Source organism: Amia ocellicauda, chromosome 9 (genome assembly GCF_036373705.1).
Source record: "Amia ocellicauda isolate fAmiCal2 chromosome 9, fAmiCal2.hap1, whole genome shotgun sequence".
In the NCBI taxonomy this organism is placed as follows: domain Eukaryota; kingdom Metazoa; phylum Chordata; class Actinopteri; order Amiiformes; family Amiidae; genus Amia; species Amia ocellicauda.
Genome location: NC_089858.1, coordinates 18,483,312 through 18,509,293, shown reverse-complemented (window position 1 = coordinate 18,509,293; position 25,982 = coordinate 18,483,312). Strand labels below are relative to the sequence as shown.

The 25,982-nt window shown below is 40.0% G+C and overlaps 1 protein-coding gene across 1 annotated transcript; it reads left to right on the top strand.

The window, feature by feature from the left end:
* On the top strand, positions 1–12,851 carry LOC136758882 (cytochrome P450 2C5-like). The gene is made up of 9 exons (XM_066713614.1): positions 1–708; positions 1,027–1,189; positions 4,537–4,689; positions 4,906–5,066; positions 5,725–5,898; positions 6,228–6,366; positions 11,398–11,585; positions 11,863–12,004; positions 12,231–12,851. The coding sequence occupies exons 1-9, from the start codon at positions 547–549 to the stop codon at positions 12,422–12,424; spliced, it is 1,476 nt and encodes a 491-aa protein (XP_066569711.1). The 5' UTR covers positions 1–546; the 3' UTR covers positions 12,425–12,851.
* The last annotated feature ends 13,131 nt before the right edge of the window (positions 12,852–25,982 follow it).

Genomic DNA, 25,982 nt, shown 5'->3' with positions numbered 1-25,982 from the left:
GCCCAATGGTTTTGGAGGAGTGGGTAAAAAGCGGCTTAATCTAACAGACTGCTGTGATAACTAGGGCCCTGTGTTCTGCTTGATCCAGCTGTTTACACTGTATTTCTGATATTTAAAACACAGGGCTGAGGAATGGCTGTGATTGGTCACCTCTTAGTTTGTAATTAATTAGAATTCTATATTAGTTTGTTTAGATCTCCAGAACAGTGGTAATATTTTGATTGATTACATACAAAAAGTTATGAGACCAGCTGGAATATTTTAGAGTTCTTGAAATAGTCAGAATACTTTGTAAAAGAAAACAGGTTGTTTCACAGCTAAGGAAGCACAGACTTTTCCATTGATATAGTTTTAACATAAACTGAATACATTTAGTTATCAAGTAAGTTAAAGATCAAGTATTGGCTAGTTGACAATTCATTGCGTAGTTTGTGTAAAGAATTGTATGCTTTGTGTCTACTAACCAATTGAACAACAGTGAAGGAGGAGTCAGTGCTCCCTATATACAGGCTTGTGGAGTGCAGTGCAATAACAAACACAGGCACAATGCTGGGCTCCCTGTTTCTCCTGTGGGCTGGGGTTCTCCTCCTCTATTTCCTGTGGAAGACACGGAGGCCCAAGAATTTTCCACCAGGTCCTCAACCTTTTCCGATATTTGGAAATCTGTTGCAGCTAAACCTGAAGAACCCCATGAAAGACTTTGAAAAGGTATGGATGAAAAGGCAAGAAAAAGCAAAAAGCTCTGAGTGAATTGAAAAATGCAGTATCTGGTGAAAGGTTGCCTTCTGAATTTCAGAAATATTGAGCTGTGGCACATGCTTGTGCACTGAAAGGTAAGAACTACATGCATGAGAAAGACTGGAGTAAGACTATGCTCTCTTGTTATGGGTGGTCTTCCACTTTTATTGTGGCTCTGATGGTGTGAGAGCAGTTCTCTGGTCCTCTCAGTGAGGGCTGTGCAGGGTCTCTGTATGTGTTGATCCATTCTCAAAGTGTTCTACCTCTGTTTCTGTCTATGCTCTACAGCTGTCCGAGCGCTATGGGAAAGTGTACAGTGTGTATTTCGGGGGCAGGCCGGCTGTGTTACTGCATGGTTTGCAGGCAGTGAAGGAAGCCCTGATGACTCGGGGAGTTGAATTTGCTGGGCGGCCCCAGGGCCTGCTGGTCAACCACGTTTCTGAGAATAAAGGTGAGTGATGACAGTTACAGTTAGGGCTTCATATTTCAGTTACTAATGGATTTACTAATGAGTAAGGGTTGTGCATGTGTTTATAAGAGGTTGAGTAATATAGGCTACTTGCAACTTACATCCTCACTCCAAATGTCTGCAAAAAGCTGAATCTGAATCTGAATTTGAAAAAGGTAATATAATTAAATCAAATTGCTGCAATTAAGCTAACGGGACACAAGTCTACATGCTGCTAGAAAAATGTTGAAAGGGCCATTTTTTTGTTATACAAATCTTTTCAACAGTAACAGAATTATGAAACCAATCAGTTGTGAGAAGGAGTCACGTTGCTTTGCTGCAACTTAGAAAATATGAATACAAATGTCAGAAATAAAGCGCAAGTATGGAAGTACTCTCTTAATACATTTTTTTAAGGGTATTTGTACTAATAATTTGTTCATATAAGTAGTAGAGGTCCATCAATAAGTATTAAAACTTTTCATAGTTTTAATGCGACATGGTGAATTGTTTTGGAATTAGTTTGACAGTAACATAACTTTCTTGAATGACCCGACTCAATGCTGTTGCTTATAATGTATTTTGGGATATTTCAATAATTGTGCTGAACTGACACTGCTTAAGCAAATTGATTTTTTTATGTATTGATTCACTACGGATACTGTTTTACCACAGATTGTGAAGCCAGTACTTGTATAGTAACATTCATGCACAGCACAAGACACAGTGCACATTTCTAGTGTATTTATATACACTCACCTAAAGGATTATTAGGCACACCATACTAATACTGTGTTTGACCCCCTTTCGCCTTCAGAACTGCCATAATTCTACGTGGCATTGATTCAACAAGGTGCTGAAAGCATTCTTTAGAAATGTTGGCCCATATTGATAGGATAGCATCTTGCAGTTGATGGAGATTTGTGGGATGCACTTCCAGGGCACGAAGCTCCCGTTCCACCACATCCCAAAGATGCTCTATTGGGTTGAGATCTGGTGACTGTGGGGGCCAGTTTAGTACAGTGAACTCATTGTCATGTTCAAGAAACCAATTTGAAATGATTCGACCTTTGTGACATGGTGCATTATCCTGCTGGAAGTAGCCATCAGAGGATGGGTACATGGTGGTCATAAAGGGATGGACATGGTCAGAAACAATGCTCAGGTAGGCCGTGGCATTTAAACGATGCCCAATTGGCACTAAGGGGCCTAAAGTGTGCCAAGAAAACATCCCCCACACCATTACACCACCACCACCAGCCTGCACAGTGGTAACAAGGCATGATGGATCCATGTTCTCATTCTGTTTACGCCAAATTCTGACTCTACCATCTGAATGTCTCAACAGAAATCGAGACTCATCAGACCAGGCAACATTTTTCCAGTCTTCAACTGTCCAATTTTGGTGAGCTTGTGCAAATTGTAGCCTCTTTTTCCTATTTGTAGTGGAGATGAGTGGTACCCGGTGGGGTCTTCTGCTGTTGTAGCCCATCCGCCTCAAGGTTGTACGTATTGTGGCTTCACACATGCTTTGCTGCATACCTCGGTTGTAACGAGTGGTTATTTCAGTCAAAGTTGCTCTTCTATCAGCTTGAATCAGTCGGCCCATTCTCCTCTGACCTCTAGCATCAACAAGGCATTTTCGCCCACAGGACTGCCGCATACTGGATGTTTTTCCCTTTTCACACCATTTTTTGTAAACCCTAGAAATGGTTGTGCATGAAAATCCCAGTAACTGAGCAGATTGTGAAATACTCAGACCAGCCCGTCTGGCACCAACAACCATGCCACGCTCAAAATTGCTTAAATCACCTTTCTTTCCCATTCAGACATTCAGTTTGGAGTTCAGGAGATTGTCTTGACCAGGACCACACCCCTAAATGCATTGAAGCAACTGCCATGTGATTGGTTGGTTAGATAATTGCATTAGTGAGAAATTGAACAGGTGTTCCTAATAATCCTTTAGGTGAGTGTATATATATATAGAAAGCAGACCAAAATTTACTCATACTATAAAAGGTATTTCGAGTTCCCACGTTGCACTGTTGATTTTGTGTCTGTTTTTGTAAAAAGTTGTATATCCTAGCAAAACACATTTTGTGCACAAGTAGCTGTAGAATGGTGTCCCATCAGTTGTGGAAAATATAGTCAATCGCATGTACCCAGCTGCAGAAGCCAGACACTAGACCTTTGAAATGTGTTATTTACTTTGCTATGTGTGATTGTCACTTTCATAGACATCACTGTGGATACCAGTTTCCCTTCCCTCCTCTTGTGAGTCTTCTGTTAACTGACATGACCCTCCAAGTAGACCCACAGCTCATCTCTCAGAGCTGCTGGACTCCACACATGACACACTGCTTGTGTATTTGACTCAAACCTCTCAATTATGCCCTTGCATGGCAGTAGAAAGGGCAAATCCAGAGGTACAAGTTTATTACTATATCACACACTTTTCCTAGTGATGGTTGGGGTAAGAATAAAAGTGCTAGATCAGGGGTGGCTAACCCTGGTCCTGGAGGGCTGCAGGTTTTTGTTCCATCCAGATCGTAAACTGCTTAATTGAAACAATTGTGGGTCTTAATTAGGCAAAATCTCCCTGTCTTCAAGGTATCCATTGGTTGGCGATTTAGAGAGATCTGGAAAACCTGCAGGATTGCGGCTCTTTGGGAACAGGGTTGGCCACTCCTGTGCTAGATTAATTGGAAAATCTGAATACAAATTCTCATCTCTATAATTATTATATTCGATGAAAATATTGTAACAAGCACCGCTTTTTCTCGGCTTTCGTTGCGGTTCCACCACGCTGTGCAGCAATAATGGAGGAGGCGCAACTTGCAAACCAAACAAGAGCTTTATTTAAGAATAGGCTTTTCAGGCTGGAGCAAATTCGCTGACTGTAGTTCTAACATTTAATCCTACTGAACTCTTCCTCCAAAACTACTCTTCCTAAAACAACTGCTCCTGAACTACTCCCTTCCTAAACTCCAACTCAACTGCCATGTGGGAAACGAGCACCCCTATTTATTAGTTCACACCCCGTGACTCCCCCAATCACGGCTCGCCCCGTGTTCCCGCGCGGGGCCAACCCCTGACCCCTAGAAGTAACTAAACACAGTTACATAAACACATACACATAGCCCACATGACCCCCCCAGTTCCAGATCGCTACAATGTATTTAATAGTAATATGCACCTCCATTACTACTTCTCTTCTGCCGTTGTGTTGTTTACTCAACATTGATGATGTCACAGAATTCCTCAGTGAGAAGATGTGCTCAACCCTGCATTTTCAGAATATGACTGCCTCCTTGTGGGCAGGCTGCCTCATTGCACGTGTGTCATTGCAGGTTTGGTTATAGTCAACTATGGTCCCAGCTGGAAGGAGCAGCGGCGGTTCGCTCTGACCACTCTGAGGAACTTCGGCCTTGGAAAGCTGTCCATGGAGGAGAGGATCTTGGAGGAGACTTCACATCTCAGCTCATACATAGAGAAGAATGCAGGTATGGGCTTCAGAGCCCAGTGCCCCTGTCCCATTACCACCTCACACAGAGCTGCAGACTCTACTAGAGCCTAGCACAATGCACCTTAATCTGCAGAAATAGTACCATAGTTTTTTTTAATTGATCTTAAAACTGATACAATATGATAATGATGATGTGTACAGATAAAAATAAGGTGGCCAACCCTCTCCTACTATAACTCTCATTTGTGGACAGGACAGTCCTTGGACCCTCAAACGTTGTTCCACAATGCCTTCTCCAATGTCATCTGTGCCATCCTGTTTGGAGCCCGCTACAACTATGAGGACCAGTCCTTCCAGTCCCTGATGCGTACGATAAATGAAAACACAAAAATGTTTAATGGCCCCTGGGGCATGGTATGTGTGCTCTGTGAAATTCCTCATTGCCTGTTTATTACTGACAGTTTTCAGAAATTTCAATAAATTGGTCATTCACTGCCAATATGGTATTTGTAGGAATTTTATTCAAAAGCAACAAAAAAGAAAAAGAAAAAAGCATCTTGTATGGAAATTAAGGTACATTTTATAAGAAAAATGTTTGTATAGATTATTTGAATCTCAAAATACTGAAGATCATTTAGGTTTTTTCTTATTAATTAATGTATTAAATTGTATCCAAAGACAACAATGACAACCAATGACCAATGCTATGTGGACAATTAGATGTTCATGGCTTTAGTCTGGGTCAGACCATAATGAAAAGTTGAACGGATTGGCAATTTAATTTTGGTAAAGAGACAATTCTTGATCAAGCAGCATGTGGATGAGTTTTGTCCCATGGAGTATGAAAATGAGGTGTTGATCTCGTCACTCTGAGACAGAGTGTAATGATAATGAAAACAGCACGAATAGCTGTGGTTTGGCTGTTGGACACCTTGACATTATAGTCTTCTATATGATAGTTGGTTTTTTTTTGGTAGGATTGAATCTTGATGGGCCATCATGAGAACATGTAATCCAATAGAAAACTAAAGGAGGTATTCAAAACACATATTTTTTTGTTTGTTTCTCACAGCTCTACGATACCATACCCCTAATTAGGAGCTTGCCTCTGCCTTTCCGGAAAGCCTTTGAAAACAGAGACAACGTGAAAGCGTTTTTACTAACCAAAGTGGCTGAGCACAAGGAGACACATGTCCCAGAACAGCCACGGGACTTAATTGACTGCTATCTTAATGAAATTGAGAAGGTACTACATCTCTTTAACATCACTATTAACTATGGATAGATATGTTGTCCATGGGTAAAAAGAAGAACTTGTTACAAGAAGGTTCCTTGTTCTTGGGTGAGGGGTCTATCATATTAAGTTCCTAAGACATAATTGAGAACCCAGAAATCATAGAAGCCATAGTATACAAAGTTGAAAAAACTGCTGTAGATGCAGAAGCACAATGAGATCAGTGAACACATCACAGTAGAGAAAATAAGGTACATGTCGCAGGTCTGGTCAACTTGTGGACCAAGGTGAATGTTCTTTTCTGTAGACATCTTGTGATTTTTCTGTCTCTTTGCTGTCAGAGAGGTAATGACGGCTCCTCCTTTGATGAAGGCTTCATGATGGTCTTCTTGATGGATCTCTTTGCTGCTGGGACAGACACCAGCTCTACTACTCTTCGTGTGGGCCTCTTGCAGCTCATGGTGCATCCAGATGTGCAAGGTCAGTAAACCTTCTCGTCAGTGGTGGAAAGTAACGAATTACAACTACTCTCGTCCATGTAATTGAGTCACTTTTTCATGTACTTGTACTTTTTTTAAATTTGGAAATTTTACTTTTACTTAAGTTATGTTTTGAGCGAAGTATTGTACTTCGCTACTTTTAAAAAGGCATTCGTTACAGAGTACACATTTTGTAGACTGTCCTGGAAAAAAAAGAAATGTGTCTGACAGACAAAAAGACCAATGAAGGAGCAATACATTCAAATCTCTAGCATCCCGCCCACAGCACTCAACAGGCCAATCACAGTGTGTGTCGTGATGTTACGGCTGGTCAGTCAATTAAATATTTGAAGTCTGTCCTCCAGTCCAGCAGCAGTGAGGGAAGTTAACTGGCTATCTAGCCTCCAGTATTAGTCAGTAGGGGTGTTTATTTTTTCATTGAAATTGAAGATCGATCGAAACGAGCGTTTCATTTCGACTATCAAATTTAAAGACGGGGTCGTGATTTATTTATTTATCTGGCTTCGCCAAACCAATATTAATTAAAGTCTCAGTAAATATCTCTGCATGTGTGCATTTCTCCCGCTTATCCGTCTTTCTATGTCACTAAATATTTGAATTAAATACCAATACGGCGTTTCAGCTGTGAACTCCTCAAATGTAATAAATTAGAAACACTTTCTTCTCCAACCGCAGAACCTGCAGTTTATGCAGTAAAGATATACTGAATACAATATAGCCAACAGTCTAAGCTTTGTAATACAAATTAGTCATTGTGAAAGTTATAATCGTGTTGATTCCTGAAACGTGATTTTCTGCAAGTCATATATTCATATATTATTGTCATTATTGATTGTATTAGCAGATTTGCAGCTGCTGTAGCGCTTGTCTGCCTGCCTGTGATCGATTCAGCAAGTTTCTGTCTTTGGAATTCAGTCTCGATCTTTTATGGGCTCAAATTAGCGCCATAAGTATCGCATTAAAAAAATCGCATTCAAAAAGAAGTATATATTGTAAACAAACAAAAAATTGAGAAATAATTGATGTTGAGATCAAATGCAAAATGTATAGAATTGTAAAAAAACAATGTATCAAAAGCAAAAAAACAAAAAAAAACGATAGCAAAATCACCTGCAGTCCCTGTCTTTGCTTGCGATGCTGCAATTTTTGCTTTCGCCTCCAGTTTCTTTGCTGTCGATTTATTTATTTTCGTTTACGAGTTTTGGCGCTGATTTGTCATGAGGGCGGGATTTACAGGGAGGCGTGGATCCTGGGTCTCCATTGGTCTAGCAGGTTTGAGTGACGGGTCTTCCTGACCCAATCAGTGAACAGGTGGGCTGGTCTGGTGATCTTGATCATGTTACTGTGCATGTAGCCGGTGAGTCCTGTGTTTTGATTCAGTGCTGTATGTTGGGCTCAAATGGCGGTGGGATCCAGTGACTGTCCAGCTCTTGACTGCAGGTCTGCGCACACAGGGGGTTAATGAGTCGCTGAACCGAGACAGTCGATACCAAGATCACCAGACCAGCTAACCTGCTCACTGATTGGGTCAGGAAGAACCGTCACTCAAACCTGCTTTTTGGGAATAATAGGCATTTTCTATACTTTTGAGGCATAAGCAATTAGGAAATAACACTTACTACCCAGGAAGAAAAAAAAAAAAACTGATCTCTTAAACAGTGACGTTCACACGATCACACTGAAATCATTCAGATATGTTGATGAAGTACCAGACAATATCACAAATTACAAACCCGTACTTAATAGCAGTTTGCTTGGAAAGAGATGTTTCTGTGAAATAAAGGGACCAACTGAAACGAATGACAAAACGGAAAGCCCATTGACTATAATAGGGAGTGGAATGCCCATACAGCTGATTTCCATGGAATGACAGGCCTGGAATACTGAAAACACACTAAAAACATAATATGATTGTTTTCACACACACACACACACACACACACACACACACACACACACACACACACACACACACAGACACCTATTGATTTACAAGGAGGTCTCACAGATTAAATACTATGGAAGTTGTATGGTTTGTTCAAAAGGCAAGCTCCATGATACCACTTGCATTGACAACAAAGAACCATGCCCTTTCTCATTTCATTGGTTCATTTACTTTCAAAACTAAACAGTCCTTATCTACTGCAAAAAAAGCACAATACTTCATATTGATTTAAAAAAAACTATTGCTTTAATATTAAAATGGAATAAAATAGAAACTACTTATTGAATGTCAATTACTGTGAAGAAATGGATTAACAATATAATTTAATATAAAAGCAAATAAAAAGTGTTATTCAGTTAATTATTATAATGCTGTTTTTATTGCTGTTAATATTTCTATGCAGACTTTATTAAGGGTTATTTACAATTGTTTTAATACATCACATTATTTTACATATAGTTGCCCATTTACACTGTTTCTTTTTTCAGATAAGGTTGAACTTGCAGTGTACATAAATGTACACGGTTCCCCCTGCACTTCTCCAGCTCGCCAGGTCATCGTCACCAGAGTTTTAACCATTGCAAACCACATTCCTCAAACCCCTGTGCACACTCTCCCATCTCCCTCAGCTCCCATTCACTCAGCACTACCCAACACCAATCACCTTCCGTCTCCTGCCCTGCATATAAACCTCTTGGTCACTACAATCTTTGCTAAGTCTAGTATTCTTTTGAGTTGCTTTTCCTCAGTGGTCCCACTTGCCTAGTGATTACCAGTTCTTTGACCTTCTTGTGTTTCTCGACCTGCGGTTTCCGGATTATCCCTACTAGCCTGTTTGCCTCCTCCTTGACCCTTGCTTGCCTTATCGACCTCGCCTTCGGATTTCCTTTGACATTGCTTTTGCTGGTATTGACCCTTGCCTGTCCCTGGATTCCCTTATCTCCGCTCCTGGGTTCCCTGCAACTAAGTCCCCCATTACTATATATATATATATATATATATACATATATATATATATATATATATATATATATATATATATATATACACTGTGAGAGAAAAAAGTATTTGATCCCCTACTGATTTTGTACGTTTGCCCACTGACAAAGAAATGATCAGTCTATAATTTTAATGGTAGGTGTATTTTAACAGTGAGAGACAGAATAACAACAACAAAAATCCAGAAAAACGCATTTCAAAAAAGTTATACATTGATTTGCATGTTAATGAGGGAAATAAGTATTTGACCCTTTCGACTTAGTACTTGGTGGTAAAACCCTTGTTGGCAATCACAGAAGTCAGACGTTTCTTGTAGTTGGCCACCAGGTTTGCACACATCTCAGGAGGGATTTTGATCCACGCCTCTTTGCAGATCCTCTCCAAGTCATTAAGGTTTCGAGGCTGATGTTTGGCAACTCGAATCTTCAGCTCCCTCCACAGATTTTCTGTGGGATTAAGGTCTGGAGACTGGCTAGGCCACTCCAGGACCTTAATGTGCTTCTTCTTGAGCCACTCCTTTGTTGCTTTGGCTGTGTGTTTTGGGTCATTGTCATGCTGGAATACCCATCCACGACCCATTTTCAATGCCCTGGCTGAGGGAAGGAGGTTCTCACCCAAGATTTGACGGTACATGGCCCCGTCCATCGTCCCTTTGATGCGGTGCAGTTGTCCTGTCCCCTTAGCAGAAAAACACCCCAAAAGCATAATGAAGAGCTCGATTTTGGTCTCATCTGACCACAACACTTTCACCCAGGTCTCCTCTGAATCATTCAGATGTTCATTGGCAAACTTCAGACGGGCCTGTACATGTGCTTTCTTGAACAGGGGGACCTTGCGGGCGCTGCAGGATTTCAGTCCTTAAAATTATAGACTGATCATTTCTTTGTCAGTGGGCAAACGTACAAAATCAGCAGGGGATCAAATACTTTTCTCCCTCACTGTATATATATATATATATATATATACATATATATATATGCAATCAAACCTATTTGTGCTATGTTTTCAGTGTGTTTTCGATATATCAGGCCTGTCATTCCACTTTTATGTTTTATATGAGGTTATTTTAAAGAACGTTTATTCAGGATTTTAGGATTCCTGTGTGGGATTTGGAGATATAGGTTGTCCTTCTGTTTTCCCATTTTAGTCAATGGGCATTCTGTTTTGTCATTCGTTTTAGTCTGTCCCAAATACAGCCTCCTGTCCTGACCAGTGATGTTCCCCAAAGTACAGTTATATCCCCATGTGTTCTAGGTAAGTTGGTATTGTGACTTTATTTGTATTAATTTATTTAAATATCAGTTACAGCCTTTTAGAAATAATAACACAATCTTTTAAATGAATAGAAATGTTACTTTATTGTTACACATCTCTGTACTCTGGCCATAATTGAGGAAAAAAAAAGAATAAAATAAAAATACATATATACAGCTCTGGAAAAAATGAAGAGACCACTCCAAATTCAGAAATCAGTGTTAAGTGATCTCTTATTTTTTTCCCAGAGCTGTATAGTGTTAGTGTTTGCTTGGAGATCATGTGACAACGCTTTGTTAAAAGTAACTATGTAACTTGTATTCCGAGTAATTTTTAAATTAGCTGCTTTTTACTTTTACTTGTAGTTTTTTATACTAGTACCTTTACGTCTACTTGAGTACAATTTCATCAAAGTAACAGTACTTCTACTTGAGTAGGATTTTTCAGTACTCTTTCCACCTCTGCTTCTCGTGAGGCATCCTTTGGGCATCTGACCCATGAACCCTCTATTAATAGACATTTTTACTACAATCAATTAGATCTGTTGTTGACTGCGGTGATAGAGATGAATACTATCAGAGCTACAAGATACGAGGCTCCTACATTTTAATGAGTTTCTGAATGACTCAGGACATAGGGATAACATCATGAATATAAAAACAGACATGATTAGTCTTCCATTGATTAAAAATTTCAATGAAATAGAACTACTAGGAAGGAAAAGCATTAGCTGCTATGCACAGACACAAGTAAGTGGCCACCCTGTAGAGGTTTGTACACTGTAGAGCTGACAGTGGGCCCTCCTCTCATCAGCACGGTGCCACCATGAGATCGACACTGTCCTTGGAGAGAGAGAGCAGGTCTACTATGAGGACAGGCACAGGATGCCCTATGTGCAAGCTGTGATCCACGAAGTGCAGCGTTATGGAAGCATCGTCCCTCTCAGTGTCTTCCACGCCACCACTCAGGACACACAGTTGCTGGGCTACAGCATTCCAAAGGTAAGACAGAAGGCGCATCTTCAACCTGTCCCCTCAAGGTTCAATTCCTTGTTCCTTCCTACTGCTGTTAGGAGATGTACAGTGTTCAATAAGGAATTAGTGCCCAATAAAACTGCATTGTTTGGCTTTCAGAGCCTTCCTACTATAATTTTCTCGTGCTGAGATGTAATGGTTTGAACTAGTCTTCTGTGTAGCCTGTAATTATACACAATGCATTTTTGTCCGTAGTCAATGTTTGTACCTCATTGCGTTGCCCCTCTTCCCCGGCCCAACTCAGGGCACTACCATCATCCCCAACCTGTCCTCTGTGCTGTATGAGGAGGGCCAGTGGAAGTTCCCCCATGACTTCAACCCCTCAAACTTCCTGAACGAGGAGGGGGAGTTTGTGAAACCAGAGGCCTTCGTGCCCTTCTCCCTGGGTAAGTCAGTGCTGCAGGTCAAAGGTAGGAGACATACAGACAAGGCTGAAAGGGGGTTGGGGGTTGCTGAGTTCTCTGAATGCCATGTCTGTCAGAATAAAACAGACTACAACCCAGCACAACTCCAGCCACCAGAGCACAGGGGACAAGGTCTCAGTTGTGTTTAAACTTCAGGGGCTGGAGACCAGGGGCCAGTATGCTGACGTGTGCCCCTCCTGTCTTGCAGGCCCGCGGATGTGTCTGGGTGAGGGGCTGGCACGCATGGAGCTCTTCTTGTTCTTGGTGACGCTGTTGCGCCGCTTCCAGTTCCACTGGCCCCAGGACGGCAGGGAGCCCGACCTCACACCTCATTACGGAATCGTCCAGGGACCCAAACCCTACCGACTGAGAGTGAGGCTCAGAGTGCGCCAGTCTACGTGATGCCCAACACTTGTACGACATCTCCATTCAGAGATGCACCCCTGACACCACACTGCCAGCAGGGTCAAACAGTAGTTCATTTCTAAACTTTCCAAATTATGTTTCTATGTTTTGCCAAGAGCTCTTACACTAGAAATGAGACGAAGGTTTGTTTGTGAGCTTAGCAAATTTGAATTTAATTACAGTATAAATAACCGTCCATCCTAGCCTAACAATACTGATATAATTATTTCTACTTCGGACAACGATCTGATTTGGAATTTTCCATTGATATGCATTTAGATATTTACATTAATTGGGTTTGGGGTTATTTCCACAAAAATGTTGTGCTTTAATTTAATTTTACAAATTTTATATAGTATTGTTTTTACAATAACACTAATAAAACTCAATTGCTAATTTCAATAAACATTTTAATTCAAAACAATGGATCTTGAGTCTTGACTTTCATTAAACTACTGTGACGCAATGCTGGGCGGCGTGGTACGGATCCACCCCAAGCTGTGCTGTGCTTCCCAGACCCAAGTGGATGTGAATTACCAGGGGGGGGACATGACCACTGTTGCCCCCCATGAGTGACTCTCCCCTCTAGAAAACAGGAAAGTGCCCGACTGCAATCTGCTGTACAGAATCTCACAGGTACAGCACAACTATAAAACAGGTTTACTGTGGTGCAGTTCTATCCCTTAGCCTTAGCTTTCAATAGGACTATGAACATTTACACAGTGAGATTTTACATGGGAAAAAAAAACATGTGTCTTCAAACATAGAGATAACAAACATTGATTGAATAAGGACATGCAGTACACCACAGGGACACATTCATCGCGTACTCAGATTGGTTAACCAGTAGAGTGCGTATAACTCATTAATCATTAACTGTTCTCCCTGACCAGGGGCGGACTGTGACAGGGACTGTGACAGGGGGGCATCGGCTGGTGTTAGGTGATATCATTCAACGACATAATATTATGTCGTTGAATGATATCACCTAAAGGGAGCATGTAAAATGAAAAAAGTATAGGTTCGAGGACTGAGCCCTGTGGGACTCCGTACTTAACCTCCAACCGAGCTCTCAATTACTTAATTGAACCCTTAATTGAATTAATAATTTTCTAAATCAGAGACTTTTAATTATTTTAAACAGTAGGGGTTTTAAGTTAAGTATAGAATTATATTAAAAAACATATATGTTATTTAATGTCATAAAAGCACAGAAATTTTGCCAAGGATCTAGTATTGACCCACTTACTCTAATAGACATTGACTTCAGTGTTACTTCAGTGTTTAACATTTAATTCTGGACCCTTAGAGATAAGCCCATGGGGGACGCACTGACTTGCTGTGGACAGGTTGGAGACCCTCTTACATATATTATGTACATATTTACATATATACACCAATCAGCCATAACATTATGACCACTGACAGGTGAAGTGAATAACACTGATAATCTCATTATCAGGGCACCTGTCAGTGGGTGGGATATATTAGGCAGCAAATTAACATTTTGTCCTCAAAGTTGAAGTGTTAGAAGCAGGAAAAATGGGCAGCGTAAGGATCTGAGCGACTTTGACAAGGGCCAAATTGTGATGGCTAGACGACTGGGTCAGAGCATCTCCAAAACTGCAGTTCTTGTGGGGTGTTCCCGGTCTGCAGTGGTCAGTACCTATCAAAAGTGGTCCAAGGAAGGAAAAGTGGTGAACTGGCGACAGGGTCATGGGCGGCCAAGGCTCATTGATGCACGTGGGGAGCGAAGGCTGGCCCGTGTGGTCCGATCCAACAGACAAGCTACTGTAGCTCAAATTGCTGGAAAAGGTCATGCTGGTTCTGATAGAAAGGTGTCAGAACTCACAGTGCATCACAGTTTGTTGCGTATGGGGCTGCGTAGCCGCAGACCAGTCAGGGTGCCCATGCTGACCCCTGTCCACTGCCGAAAGCACCTACAATGTGCACGTGAGCATCAGAACTGGACCACGGAGCAATGGAAGAAGGTGGCCTGGTCTGACGAATCATGATCTCATTCCCCAGATCTCATTCCAATCGAGCATCTGTGGGATGTGCTGGACAAACAAGTTCGATCCATGGAGGCCCCACCTCGCAACTTACAGGACTTAAAGGATCTGCTGCTAACGTCTTGGTGCCAGATACCACAGCACACCTTCAGAGGTCTAGTGGAGTCCATGCCAAGATGGGTCAAGGCTGTTTTGGCGACAATAGGGGGACCTACACAATATTAGGCAGGTGGTCATAATGTTATGGCAGATCGGTGTATATATATTATCTGCACATGCATTCACTACTGTGCCTATATCATGTAGATAATGGTATGTGGCATTGCAACCAGGTGTCCATTTACACCTGGTTGCTAAATTCTGAGAGCCCGGTCTGGGCGCAGTACCATCCGTACAGGTCAGGAGTCCTAAGTAGAGGAGGATGAAGACTGCAGGCATCATTATGGGAGATCTGTAAAGACAATTGTTATTTTCCACTGCGTGCCACCCTCCTGCAATGAAAAATAACTTCTTAATCATATGATACATATAGATAGTAGAGGAAGAAAAGGAAACTGGAGATTAAATGAGCATTTCTTTTGTGGAATAATTTAATTTGAAACTAGTGCACCCATCTAGCTTTCCCTTCTATATATAAGACTACACTGGGATCAGTGGTCATTAAAACAGTATGTGGCTCATGCCACTTTGAATATGCACCACCTTGTTTTGGAAAATGTTTTAGCATTTCTTCATCTGCACATTGTGGTAATTTAATAGTTTTCTTTTCTCCTTCTTATTCAGTTTCTCAATCGCTGCACTGTTTAGCCTCTCTGGCACCTTTTTTTTGTAATATGGTTAGTGTGTTAATGATGTGTGGTGAGTTTTATGTTATTACGTTAATAACACCAAGTCCTGATCAGTCCCAGTCCAAATGCTTTCATGATGCTGTTATTAAACCCGTGGCCCATGAGGGCCTGGCTCATAAGCACATTAAAACAAAGTGCAAAGCTTGAGTTCACCCATTCCCCAAATTTGCCATTGTTCCAGTTCAGACAGACACTTTACCATTTCAGAGTTCTGATGATGGAAAGAAATATTCACTCACAAAAATGTACATGTCTTTTACTACCTTCCTGCAAAATGGGTTCCTTGATTTGGATCTCTGCTGTGTTGCCTTTTTCTAACACTCAATACTACTTTCTGCTTTCTGAAGCACTTATCACTTCTTACCCACAATAAATTACAGCACCTATCTCTTCTTACACATGTCAAAGACTATTTCCTCCATTAATATTACAAACATAAAATGTACACAAAATATGTACACCTCCTATTCTATTAACACTGATTTGTGTTAAAACTTTTTGTTTCTCCACCCACACCATTGATGTTTACAAAATATTTATAGCTGGTAAGGGCAGTTTGTACTGAACCATCATTGTCGATTACCATACTGCACTGCGGATGTTGCTACATTGGTGCATCCACCTCTGAAGCACTCAGCCTGCAGCAATGGAAACCGGACACCCCTAGTCCTTGATTTCCCATACTGAATCTTGAATCATTATCTTTAGCTCTTCTGTTGTATACAGAGATGGTGCACTGGGGTTTGGTGCTGACGATGGTGTATGTAATGGAAAAGCCTGCTGCTCTCTACTGTAATTTTTCCTTTGCCCCTGTTCTTCTCGTCCCCCACCTGGATGGAAACATTTCTCTATTCCATCCCCCTCTTTACTACAGTTTTGGCACACAGGTTTGTTAGTCTTTTTGGTGCACTGTTTTATCCTGTGTCCTATTTTCCCACATCTGAAACACATTTCTACAAATCCCTCTTCTTCGTCCCGCATTACTGCTGCAATTTTATTCGCCTTAAGCTCACTCTGCACCGATTCAACAGATCCTGCCCAAGTTACAATAGTGTCAAATGTATATCCTGGATTAACACCTAACAATAATGCCTTTAGTATAAGTGGACCGAATCCCCTTTTCAACAATTGCAAGCAGCCATGATCATTACGTGTGGTGTCTGGTATTCCATTGTGGTCATGATACATGGTCCACTTTCTCTCCGCATATTCACAAGCGGTTTCACCATCTTTCTGTTTTAAAACAGTAATTAAAGACCAGTCTGTTCGCACATCTCCTGTCCCAGCAGAAACTCCGGCTTTCAATATGTCTGTTTACCCAGCAACGTCAAATAAGTGCCATTACGCACATTTTCCAGCATACTACTTAATACTTCGGGGTCTGCTTTGGTTAGGACTATAGCCCATTGATCTCGGCCCATCTATGACTAGTTGTCAGTACATTCAATTTAACTCAAAAATCAGTTGTACTTTTTCTTTTCTTTATTGGTGGGAGCTCCTCCCTTATAGCTTCCTTTTCCAGGAGGGAGAGGGGAACTTCAATATCTTCCTGCTCTCCATTTTGTTTTCTTCTAATCCTTACTGGAGCCATAACCTGCTGTCCTGCCCTTTTGCTGTCGTTGTATGCTGGCTCTTCCTCTTCTGACTCAGAACTTTCAATTACAGGTTCTTCATCTGAATCCCAATCAATATCATCATCATATAAACCTGCACACTTTTGGGCTTCCCGTCTAAGTTTCTCCCAATTTATTCTATTACTGCCTTTTACTTTACACTTCTTTATACCAGCAACTCTGCATACAACTTCAGTTGTCTTTTTAACCTGTCTTAACTCCTTTCTCAAATTCATATTTTCTTCTTTTAACTCTTTTACCTTGGCCCGACTTTCTATTATCCCTTCCCTCTCTCTTCGTACTTTATTTTCTTCTATCCATTTCCTTGTCTTTTGTGATGCATTACACACAATCACTACCCCCCTAGCTTTCTTGCCGGTTTTCTGTTCCTTCCACCACTGGATGTGTTGCTCTGGCAACCACTCTGGGTCCCAAATCTCTTTCATTGTCTTTTCATATTTCTCTAACAGGTAGCCTGTTATGTCACCCATTCTAATTTAGCGATTCTAAATCATGATTTTCACTAACCTTCTTTCTGTTTACTTATATATGCTCATTTCCAATTTACCCCCTGAATTTACAATTGATTTAAACACATACACACATACATATCCCACAAAACCTATGCGACCCATAGGAATTTTTCCACAAAAACAATGCGACCCATAGGAATTGAAGCCTTTCTTTTACCCGCTACAGTAAAAGGAGACCATACAAACACACACATGTGAGTCTTTATTTCACCCGCTACAGTAAAATACACCGTACAAACACAACCTGTTCACAAAACAAACAAACTTGTTACAAATTCACCGTGCCTCTCCCCATGTCCACTATAGTTCGTTTATATTGACAAAAAGTGCCTGCATTACCCCCAATCCTCTGTGTCCTATCCTATGGAAGGTGGTAATTTCAACATACTCACTCCTCCAAAGACAGATGAATTGGATGCCCCTTTGCTCAGTCAGCTGGCTGGTCAATATCCCAAAGGTAGTGGTTTCAGTAAATCCCAGGAAACAGAGATGAAGAAGTAACACGTTTATTATACAAAACATAAATACAGGTTAACCCAGAGCTCTCCTCTTACATGAAGTGAGGAAAAGAACTAGAGATCATTTGTATCTTTGATAGATAATAAGTTTGTAGTAGGAAAATCTACTTTTATTATGTTCTGTACATTATTTCTATATTATTAATTGTTTCCTGTTGTTATAGTACTAATTGTTTCAGTTGTGTCTAAGAAGCAATCATTTGTTTGTATTTACCCCTTCGTGGGAACTACTTTAATTATTAGTTTTCATGTAAGAATGCTACAGAAATCTATCAAAATCATGCTACCCTGCCTCCCCCTCAAGGTTAATTGTTTCTTGGATTGTATACAAAACAATTGTCTCCAAGTCACTCTGCCTCTGCCTTAAGGCTCACTGTTTCTTGAATATATAGGCCTACAGCTATTGTCTTTTGAATACCTGATCAACAACTATCAGTATGCATTGGGTAAATTGAACTCATACAGCTGGATTGAGCTGGATTTGCTGTAACCAATTGTCTATCAAAGATACAAAGGATCTCTAGTTCTTTTCCTCACTTCATATGAGAGGAGAGCTCTGGGTTAACCTGTATTTATGTTTTGTATAATAAACTTGTTACTTCATCATCGGTGTTTCCTGGGATTTACTGAAACCACTACAAGCGCATATAACTCATTAATCATGAACTGTTCTCCCTGACCAGGGGCAGACTGTGACAGGGACTGTGACAGGGGGGCATCGGCTGATGAAGTCTGGGTCCCAATAAAGTCTGTTACTGCATGGTTTTCAGGTAGTGAAGGAAGCCCTGATGACTCGGGGAGTTGAATTTGCTGGGCGGCCCCAGGGCCTGCTGGTCAACCACGTTACTGAGAATAACGGTGATGTAAGTAATACTAAAGTATTTACTAATGAGTAAGGGTGGTGCATGTGTTGAGTTGAGTAATATAGGCTACTTGCAGCTTACCTCCTCATTCCAAATGTCTACAAAAATCTACTATAAATAATCAGAATTTGAAAAAGGTAATACAGTTGTTAGAAAAATGTTAAAGGGGCATTTTTTTGTTATAGAAATTAGGTGGATTCTATATTTTCGAGCAATTTTGTTTCCTGCAACATTATTAAACAAGTTTAGATTTTTTAGGAAGCAAAATAACATAATAGAATTATGTAACCAATCAGAGTTGTGAGAAAAGTCAATGTGACTACCTGCTTCGCCACAACTTGAATATGAATGTCAGAAAAAAAAGCTGAAGCCGATGTGGGTCACTGTCAGGGAGACTCTCGTAATCAATTGTTTTTAAGGTGGGTATATGTATTTGTACTATGAATTTGTACTTTTAAGTTGTAGAGGCCCATCAATAATTATTAACAGTTCTTGTAATTTTAATAGAACAAATTTAATTGTTGCGGAATTAGTTTGACTGTAACTTAACTTTTTGAATGACCTAATTCAATATTGTTGCTAATAATGTATTTTGAGGGCCTCCATCAGTAAAAGCATAGACTGAGCCCAATGAGCTGTGGTTCGTTGGTTCTATCCCAGCTCATATCGATTGCCGATTTTGATGGAGAGTGCTCAATTGGCTAGCAGGGAGTACTACATCAGCCGGGTCTTTCTCAGCTCGAAACTACCAAGCATCTACTACCAGCTACCTGGGCACCTGCAGGTTTGCAGTTCTTCCGAGAGGGATGTGCCTCTCATCCAATCAGTGCAGAACCTCTCATGTGGGCTGTATAGCCTGCAGAGTGAAAAAGTGACGGGTGCTTGTGATTGGAGGATCCCAGTTCTTCCTCACCCCTTCAATAGTGGTTGATGTGATGATGACCAGAAATGCATTAGCAAAATTGGTGATTCTAAATCTTAGGGGGAGAAAACACACAAAGAATATTGGCAATTCCAAATTCTGAAAATAAAGAATGAATTCTGGAATTTTGTAATTATTATGTTGAACTGACACTGATTCGTCAAGTTGTATTTTTTATGTACAAATTCATGAATGATATTGTTTTACCACCGATGGTGAAGCTGGGATTTGTATTGCATTTTTTATTTTAAAAAGGTGAAGCACAAGACACAGTGCTTATGTCTAGTGCACTTTATATCTATGGAAAATAGACTACAGTTTACTCATGCTATAAAAAGTATTTCACTTTCCCAAGTTGGACTGTTGCTTTTATCTCTGTTTTTGAGAAAAGTTGTATATCCTAGGATATGCTTATTCATTGCCTTGTTTAATGATGGTACTGTAATACAACTGGCTCCCCATAAACATTCTATTTACATTCTATACAACATGTAGAATGGTGTCTCTGAAAAAACATTATTGTTTCATTCTACATTTTCCAGCAAGACGTAGACTGGTGCCCCTCAAATTTACTCAGAACAAAATCAGGAACCAGTATTGGAAATCATATCCAATCGTGTGCACAGAGCTGCAGGCTCCAGACACTAGACCTTAGAATTTTAGTTTTTTCCGGTATGTGTGATTGTCATTTTCACAGATATCACTGTGAATATCAGTTTCCGGTCCCTCCTCTTGTGAGTCTTCTATTAACTGACATGACTCTCCAAGTAGAGCCTCATCTCTCAGGGCTGCTGGACTCCACACATGACACAGTGCATCTGTATTTGAGTCAAAACGGACAGCAGGACTGCTCCTTTTGCAAAGTCACTAAAATATTTACTTGCATGGCAGTAGAGACTTCAAATCCAGGGGTAAAAGTTTGTTAGTATCTTACATGCTCATCCTGGTGGTGGTAAAAGTGCTAGATGAATAGGAAAATCTAAATACGTAAGATTGCCTCATTGCTGGGTTGTCATTGCAGGTGTGATTATAGTCAACTATGGCCCCACCTGGAAGGAGCAGCGGCGGTTCGCTCTGACCACTCTGAGGAACTTCGGCCTGGGAAAGCAGTCCATGGAAGAGAGGATCCTGGAGGAGACTTTGCATCTCAGCTCGTACATAGAGAAGAGTGCAGGTATGGGCTTCAGAGCCCAGTGTCCCTGTCCCATCACCACATCACACAGAGCTGCAGGCCTCACACAAAATGCACCTTATTCTGCAGAAATACTACCATGGTTGTTTCTGACTATATCTTAAAATTGATTCAAGATGATGATGATGATGATTTATATAGATCAAAATATCACTTTAATTACAAAAGACAATAAGGCAGCCAACCCTCTGCTGCTATAACTCGGGGAGCCGAGGATTGTTTAGCTAAACTTCCTTAAACGCTTCCCATTCATTCTCTATGGTAGTGCTAAACCACTACGGATGCAATACTTCGTGCTGCCGCTACGTCTTTTGTCGCTGTTGCGCAGTTTCTGCCTGCATTTGCAAAAGCCGTTTAGGCGCGAAAAGCAGCTTTTTAATGCTCTGTGGATCGATATAAAAGTGGAAATGAACGTATATATAAAGCACTCGCATTCATTCTACAGAGATCACACTTACTGGGTATTTTAAAGGATTACAAATATTTATATTTTATATCGAGGTAAGTTTTATTGTAGTATCCTTTTAAACACATGACGAAGTGATAATACTGTTATTTACGCTCTGTTCTTTTATGTCATATCATGTTTACGTGCTTCAGTGACTACAGGAAGCACTGCTCGGGTAGTCTGTTTATTTGACATGATGACTAAAGTTATACTAGGTGTAATGCTGCGTTTACATGTGTTTCAATTTTACATTGTATTCATTTCGTTTTGATTTAATAGTCTATCAGCACCCTGACTATAAAAGCTTTATAATAGTTTAACAACAAATGAAATTCAATTGATAATTATTTGTATATGACATGCTATTGACATCACACAGGCACACAGGAGGAGAAGAAAAATGGATGGGAATGTATATTTAAGGGGCACCAGAAGCATTTAATTGATGAGAAAGTTAAAGAGAATGATAGAGATATAGTGGCAATGAGCTTGACAGGAAATACATGCTGTGAATTCAAAGCATCTTATTAAAAAATAAACTGACAACAGAAATAGGAGAAAGAAATGACAGTCGATATATTTTTGTCCTTTCTTACATTTTTTGTTTCTTTGAAATCTCAACAGTTTAAATTTGATACAGAAATCAGTCTGGAACGGCACAGAAGGAAATAGTACAGTGGACATGAAAGTATATATGTAACATCTATTGTGCTTATATGTATTGCTGGTTTTACTACTATTGTATATTATATTTAACAGTTTTAATTTAACACAGGTTATTCCTCAAATCCAAATAATAAGTGTATATTTACACATGCTTGTTTTTGGTGAACCATTTTAACTTACCATTATGTAAAAAGAATACACCCACCTAGTTATTCAGACGTAACCAGTACCAGTGAATACTGGGCTTTACTGTAACAATAATGACAACCAATGTGCAGAATTTGTGTTATAGGTCACACAGAGAGAGTGATCTAATTACTTTCTTTCAACTGTCCTTGGGGGAACAAAGGCAATGTGAGAAACTCTCACTTACATTGTCCAATAACAGACTCTGCAATGTAGTTATTTGCCATTTAATGGTACATTTTACTATTTACTTATGTAAGATATTTTAAGGTACAGCAAATTGTTCTACAATGTAGAATTTCTACATGGGAACCCGTGACTCCTCATAGCCTGCAGTTTGTGTGTTCTTGTGTTGACCTTCTTGACCTTAAGCATGGACAGAGTGAAGCATGGTCTCATCACGCATTGAGCTCATGGTATAGAGGTGTTCCACTGTTATTGGTTTAGTAGGAACAATATAAATTGTAAACTGAACAAAGGAGCAGAGAAGAAGAACAACAGTAACAAGGAGGAGGACAGGAGGAAGACGAGAGCGAGAGAGAGATACCCGGCTGCCTGCTGCTGACTAGACTGACCACTGCTCTCTGTGAGGAACAGTGAGAGAAATTGGGTTTAATCTATTTATTTCATATAACTCAGCAGAAGCTGAATATTACCTGTTTTAGTGATGTAATTAAATGATATGAGTTTTCTATTTTTGTCACAAATAAATGATTATTGCACACCTGTTACTTGACTGTCTCTTCCCTCAATAGTCTCATTGAGCCTATGAGATTTCAGTTCAACTATTTATTGGATTGGCTGAAAAACCAAGCCTAGAATTTTTTTTATCTTAAACTTATTATACACTTGCTAACTTACTAAGATTAATTTAGCAGTTGGCTTAATTAAATTCTGTGATTTGTGAGTCTCTTTCAACTGTCCGAAGAACAACAAACATACATATTAACGTTTCCAATAGCAGTCCCAGAAATAAATATGTATTTGCCTTTTATTACTTCATGATAACTTAGTTACATTAATGCATCAGTTGCTTGTAAGAACTACAATGGTATTTGAGTAATATAAATGTGAGCACATACACAAAGGTAAAAAGTCACACTGGGTAAGTACACAATAAAATAAAGTTACACTTAAGATAATATGCTTCAAGCAAAACTTAAGAGTGAAAATGCATTACAGATAAGAGATACTGGCATTCTTAATCACCTCAAAGTATACTAAGCACTGAAAGTCTCTTTCATTTCTCTTATAATAATTGTAAGTTTAATTAGCAGTGTTATACTACAAGCAAACTTGCATAAGTGTGATGATATTATGCATTCCAAACAAAGAAAGTATACATCACATTAAGTTACACAAGCAGAGTTAAAACAAAAGTAATACTTATAGGCACCAAGTGGTGACAATGTGCAATGACCACTGTAACATGACAATTCTCACGGTTTAGGGCTCGCAGTCCGTTACACCTATTCTCGACTGGCCAACCACTACGCCACAAGACATCTTAGCTTAACTGTGAAACAAGTAGTATACTACTTTAGCCAACTGTCCAGATTGGTTATTTATGATTTGAGCTATTGGTGTTAGTATCAAATACATTGTATGTGTGTGTGTGTGTGTGTGTGTATATAGGCTATATATATATATATATATATATATATATATATAAATAATGTCTGTATGTTCGATGGCTCTACAATAAGTGAATGCACTCATGGTTACAAATGCTCATGTGGAGAATGTATGATGGGGACGAATTGCCGTGGGGATCGATTATCAGTGGGACCAATTGCCGTAGGGACCGATTATCAGCGGGACCAATTATCGCCGGGGCGAATGGTCGGGGACGAATTGCCGGGGACGAATTGAGGTGCTCCCCCCTGAACTCTACACCATATTCTTGGAGATCATGTCTTACTAATCTATTAGAGTTCTTTGAACATGTAACTGCAGCTGTAGATCATGTGAAAGCATATGATATGATATACTTAGATTTTCAAAAAGCTTTTGATAAGGTCCCACACCAAAGACAGATCCTCAAATTGAAAGTAGGCATTCAGGGTAATGTAAGTAGATGGATTATGAACTGGTTGATGTATAGGAAACAGAGGGTGTCGATTAGAGGAGTTGCTTCTAACTGGAGATCCACAGGGATCAGTACTAGGGCCTTTGCTTTTTCTAATCTTTATTAATTATCTGGACTCTGGGATAGTTAGTAAACTTGTCAAATTTGCAGATGATACCAAAGTAGGTGGCTCAGCAGATACAATCTTGGCAGCACAGACTATTCAAAGGGACTCAGATAATATTCCGTTGTGAGGCAACACCTGGCAGATGAAATTCAATGTGGACAAGTGTAAGGTAATACATGCAGGTAACAAAAATATCCACTATAATTACTCTATGGGAGGAATAGAAGTAACGGATGAGAAAGACCTAGGAGTCTACGTGGACTCCTCACTTTCTCCATCCAAACAATGTGCGGAAGCAATAAAAAAGGCAAACAGAGTGTTAGGGTATATTGTCAAAAGTGCAGAATTGAAATCAAGGGCAGTAATGTTCAGACTGTACAATGCGCTAGTTAGAGCTCATCTGGATACTGTGTACGGTTCTGGGCTCCACACTTCAAGATAGATATCGCTGCTCTAGAGGCAGTTCAGAGGAGACCAACCAGACTTATTCCAGGTCTGAAGGGAATGTCCTACTGAGAGACTGAGGGAACTGAACCTTTTCACCCTGGAACAGAGGAGACTACGTGGGGACTTGATTCAGGTCTTCAAAATCATGAAAGGCATCGAACACATCAAACCAGAGGAGCTTTTCCAGATCAGCAGGGACACACGCACCCGGGGACACAAATGGAAATTGGGCTTCAAGGCATTCAAGACGGAAAACAGGAGACACTTCTTCACACAGAGAGTCAATACCAGAGATGTTATACCTACATTGTGCACCAGTGATGTGCAGAGAGGGGCAGCTGGGGGGCTGAAGCCCAAGATATTTCCACTTGATTTGATGTACATTTTCTCTTCCAGGTCACTCCAGCATTTGTTTTAGGTGGTCTTCTCTGTATTTTTTAATCTTGTGGGATCAATTCTAAAGGTTATTTTATTAATCTTTGGTCTGTTCATCTTTTCATAGTTTAAAATTGTAGGTTGTTCACATGAGCTCTGTTAATCTTGATTCCTTTTGCTCCTATTCCAAAGACTAGAACACACACATTATATATATATATAATATACATTAATATTATTATTACTTTTGTTTGTTTGCTAGTTTAATACAGTTACCTATTTTGTTACTCAACTGACTGAAATTGTTTTGGCACGTTGACAAGTCAATGTAAAGTTCAAGTAAAGAATTTCATGCTTTGTGCCTACTAAACAGTGAATAAAAGCAAAGGAGGAGGCCACTGCTCCCTATACAGAGGCTTGTATAGTGCAGTGAAATAACAAACACAGTCTCCAGAATAGGGGAACTATTTGGCTTGATTACATAAAAAGAGAACTGGAGCATTTTAGAGATCAGTCAGTTTACTAAGTTTTTTAACAGCTAAGGAAGCACAGACTTTTCCATTGATATAGTTTTAATGTCAACTAAATACATTTAGTTCTCAAGTAAGTTAAAGATCAAGTCTTGGCAAGTTGACAAGTCAGTGCATAGTTTGGGTAAAGAATTGTATGCTTTGTGTCTACTAACCAATTGAACAACAGTGAAGGAGGAGTCAGTGCTCCATATATACAGGCTTGTG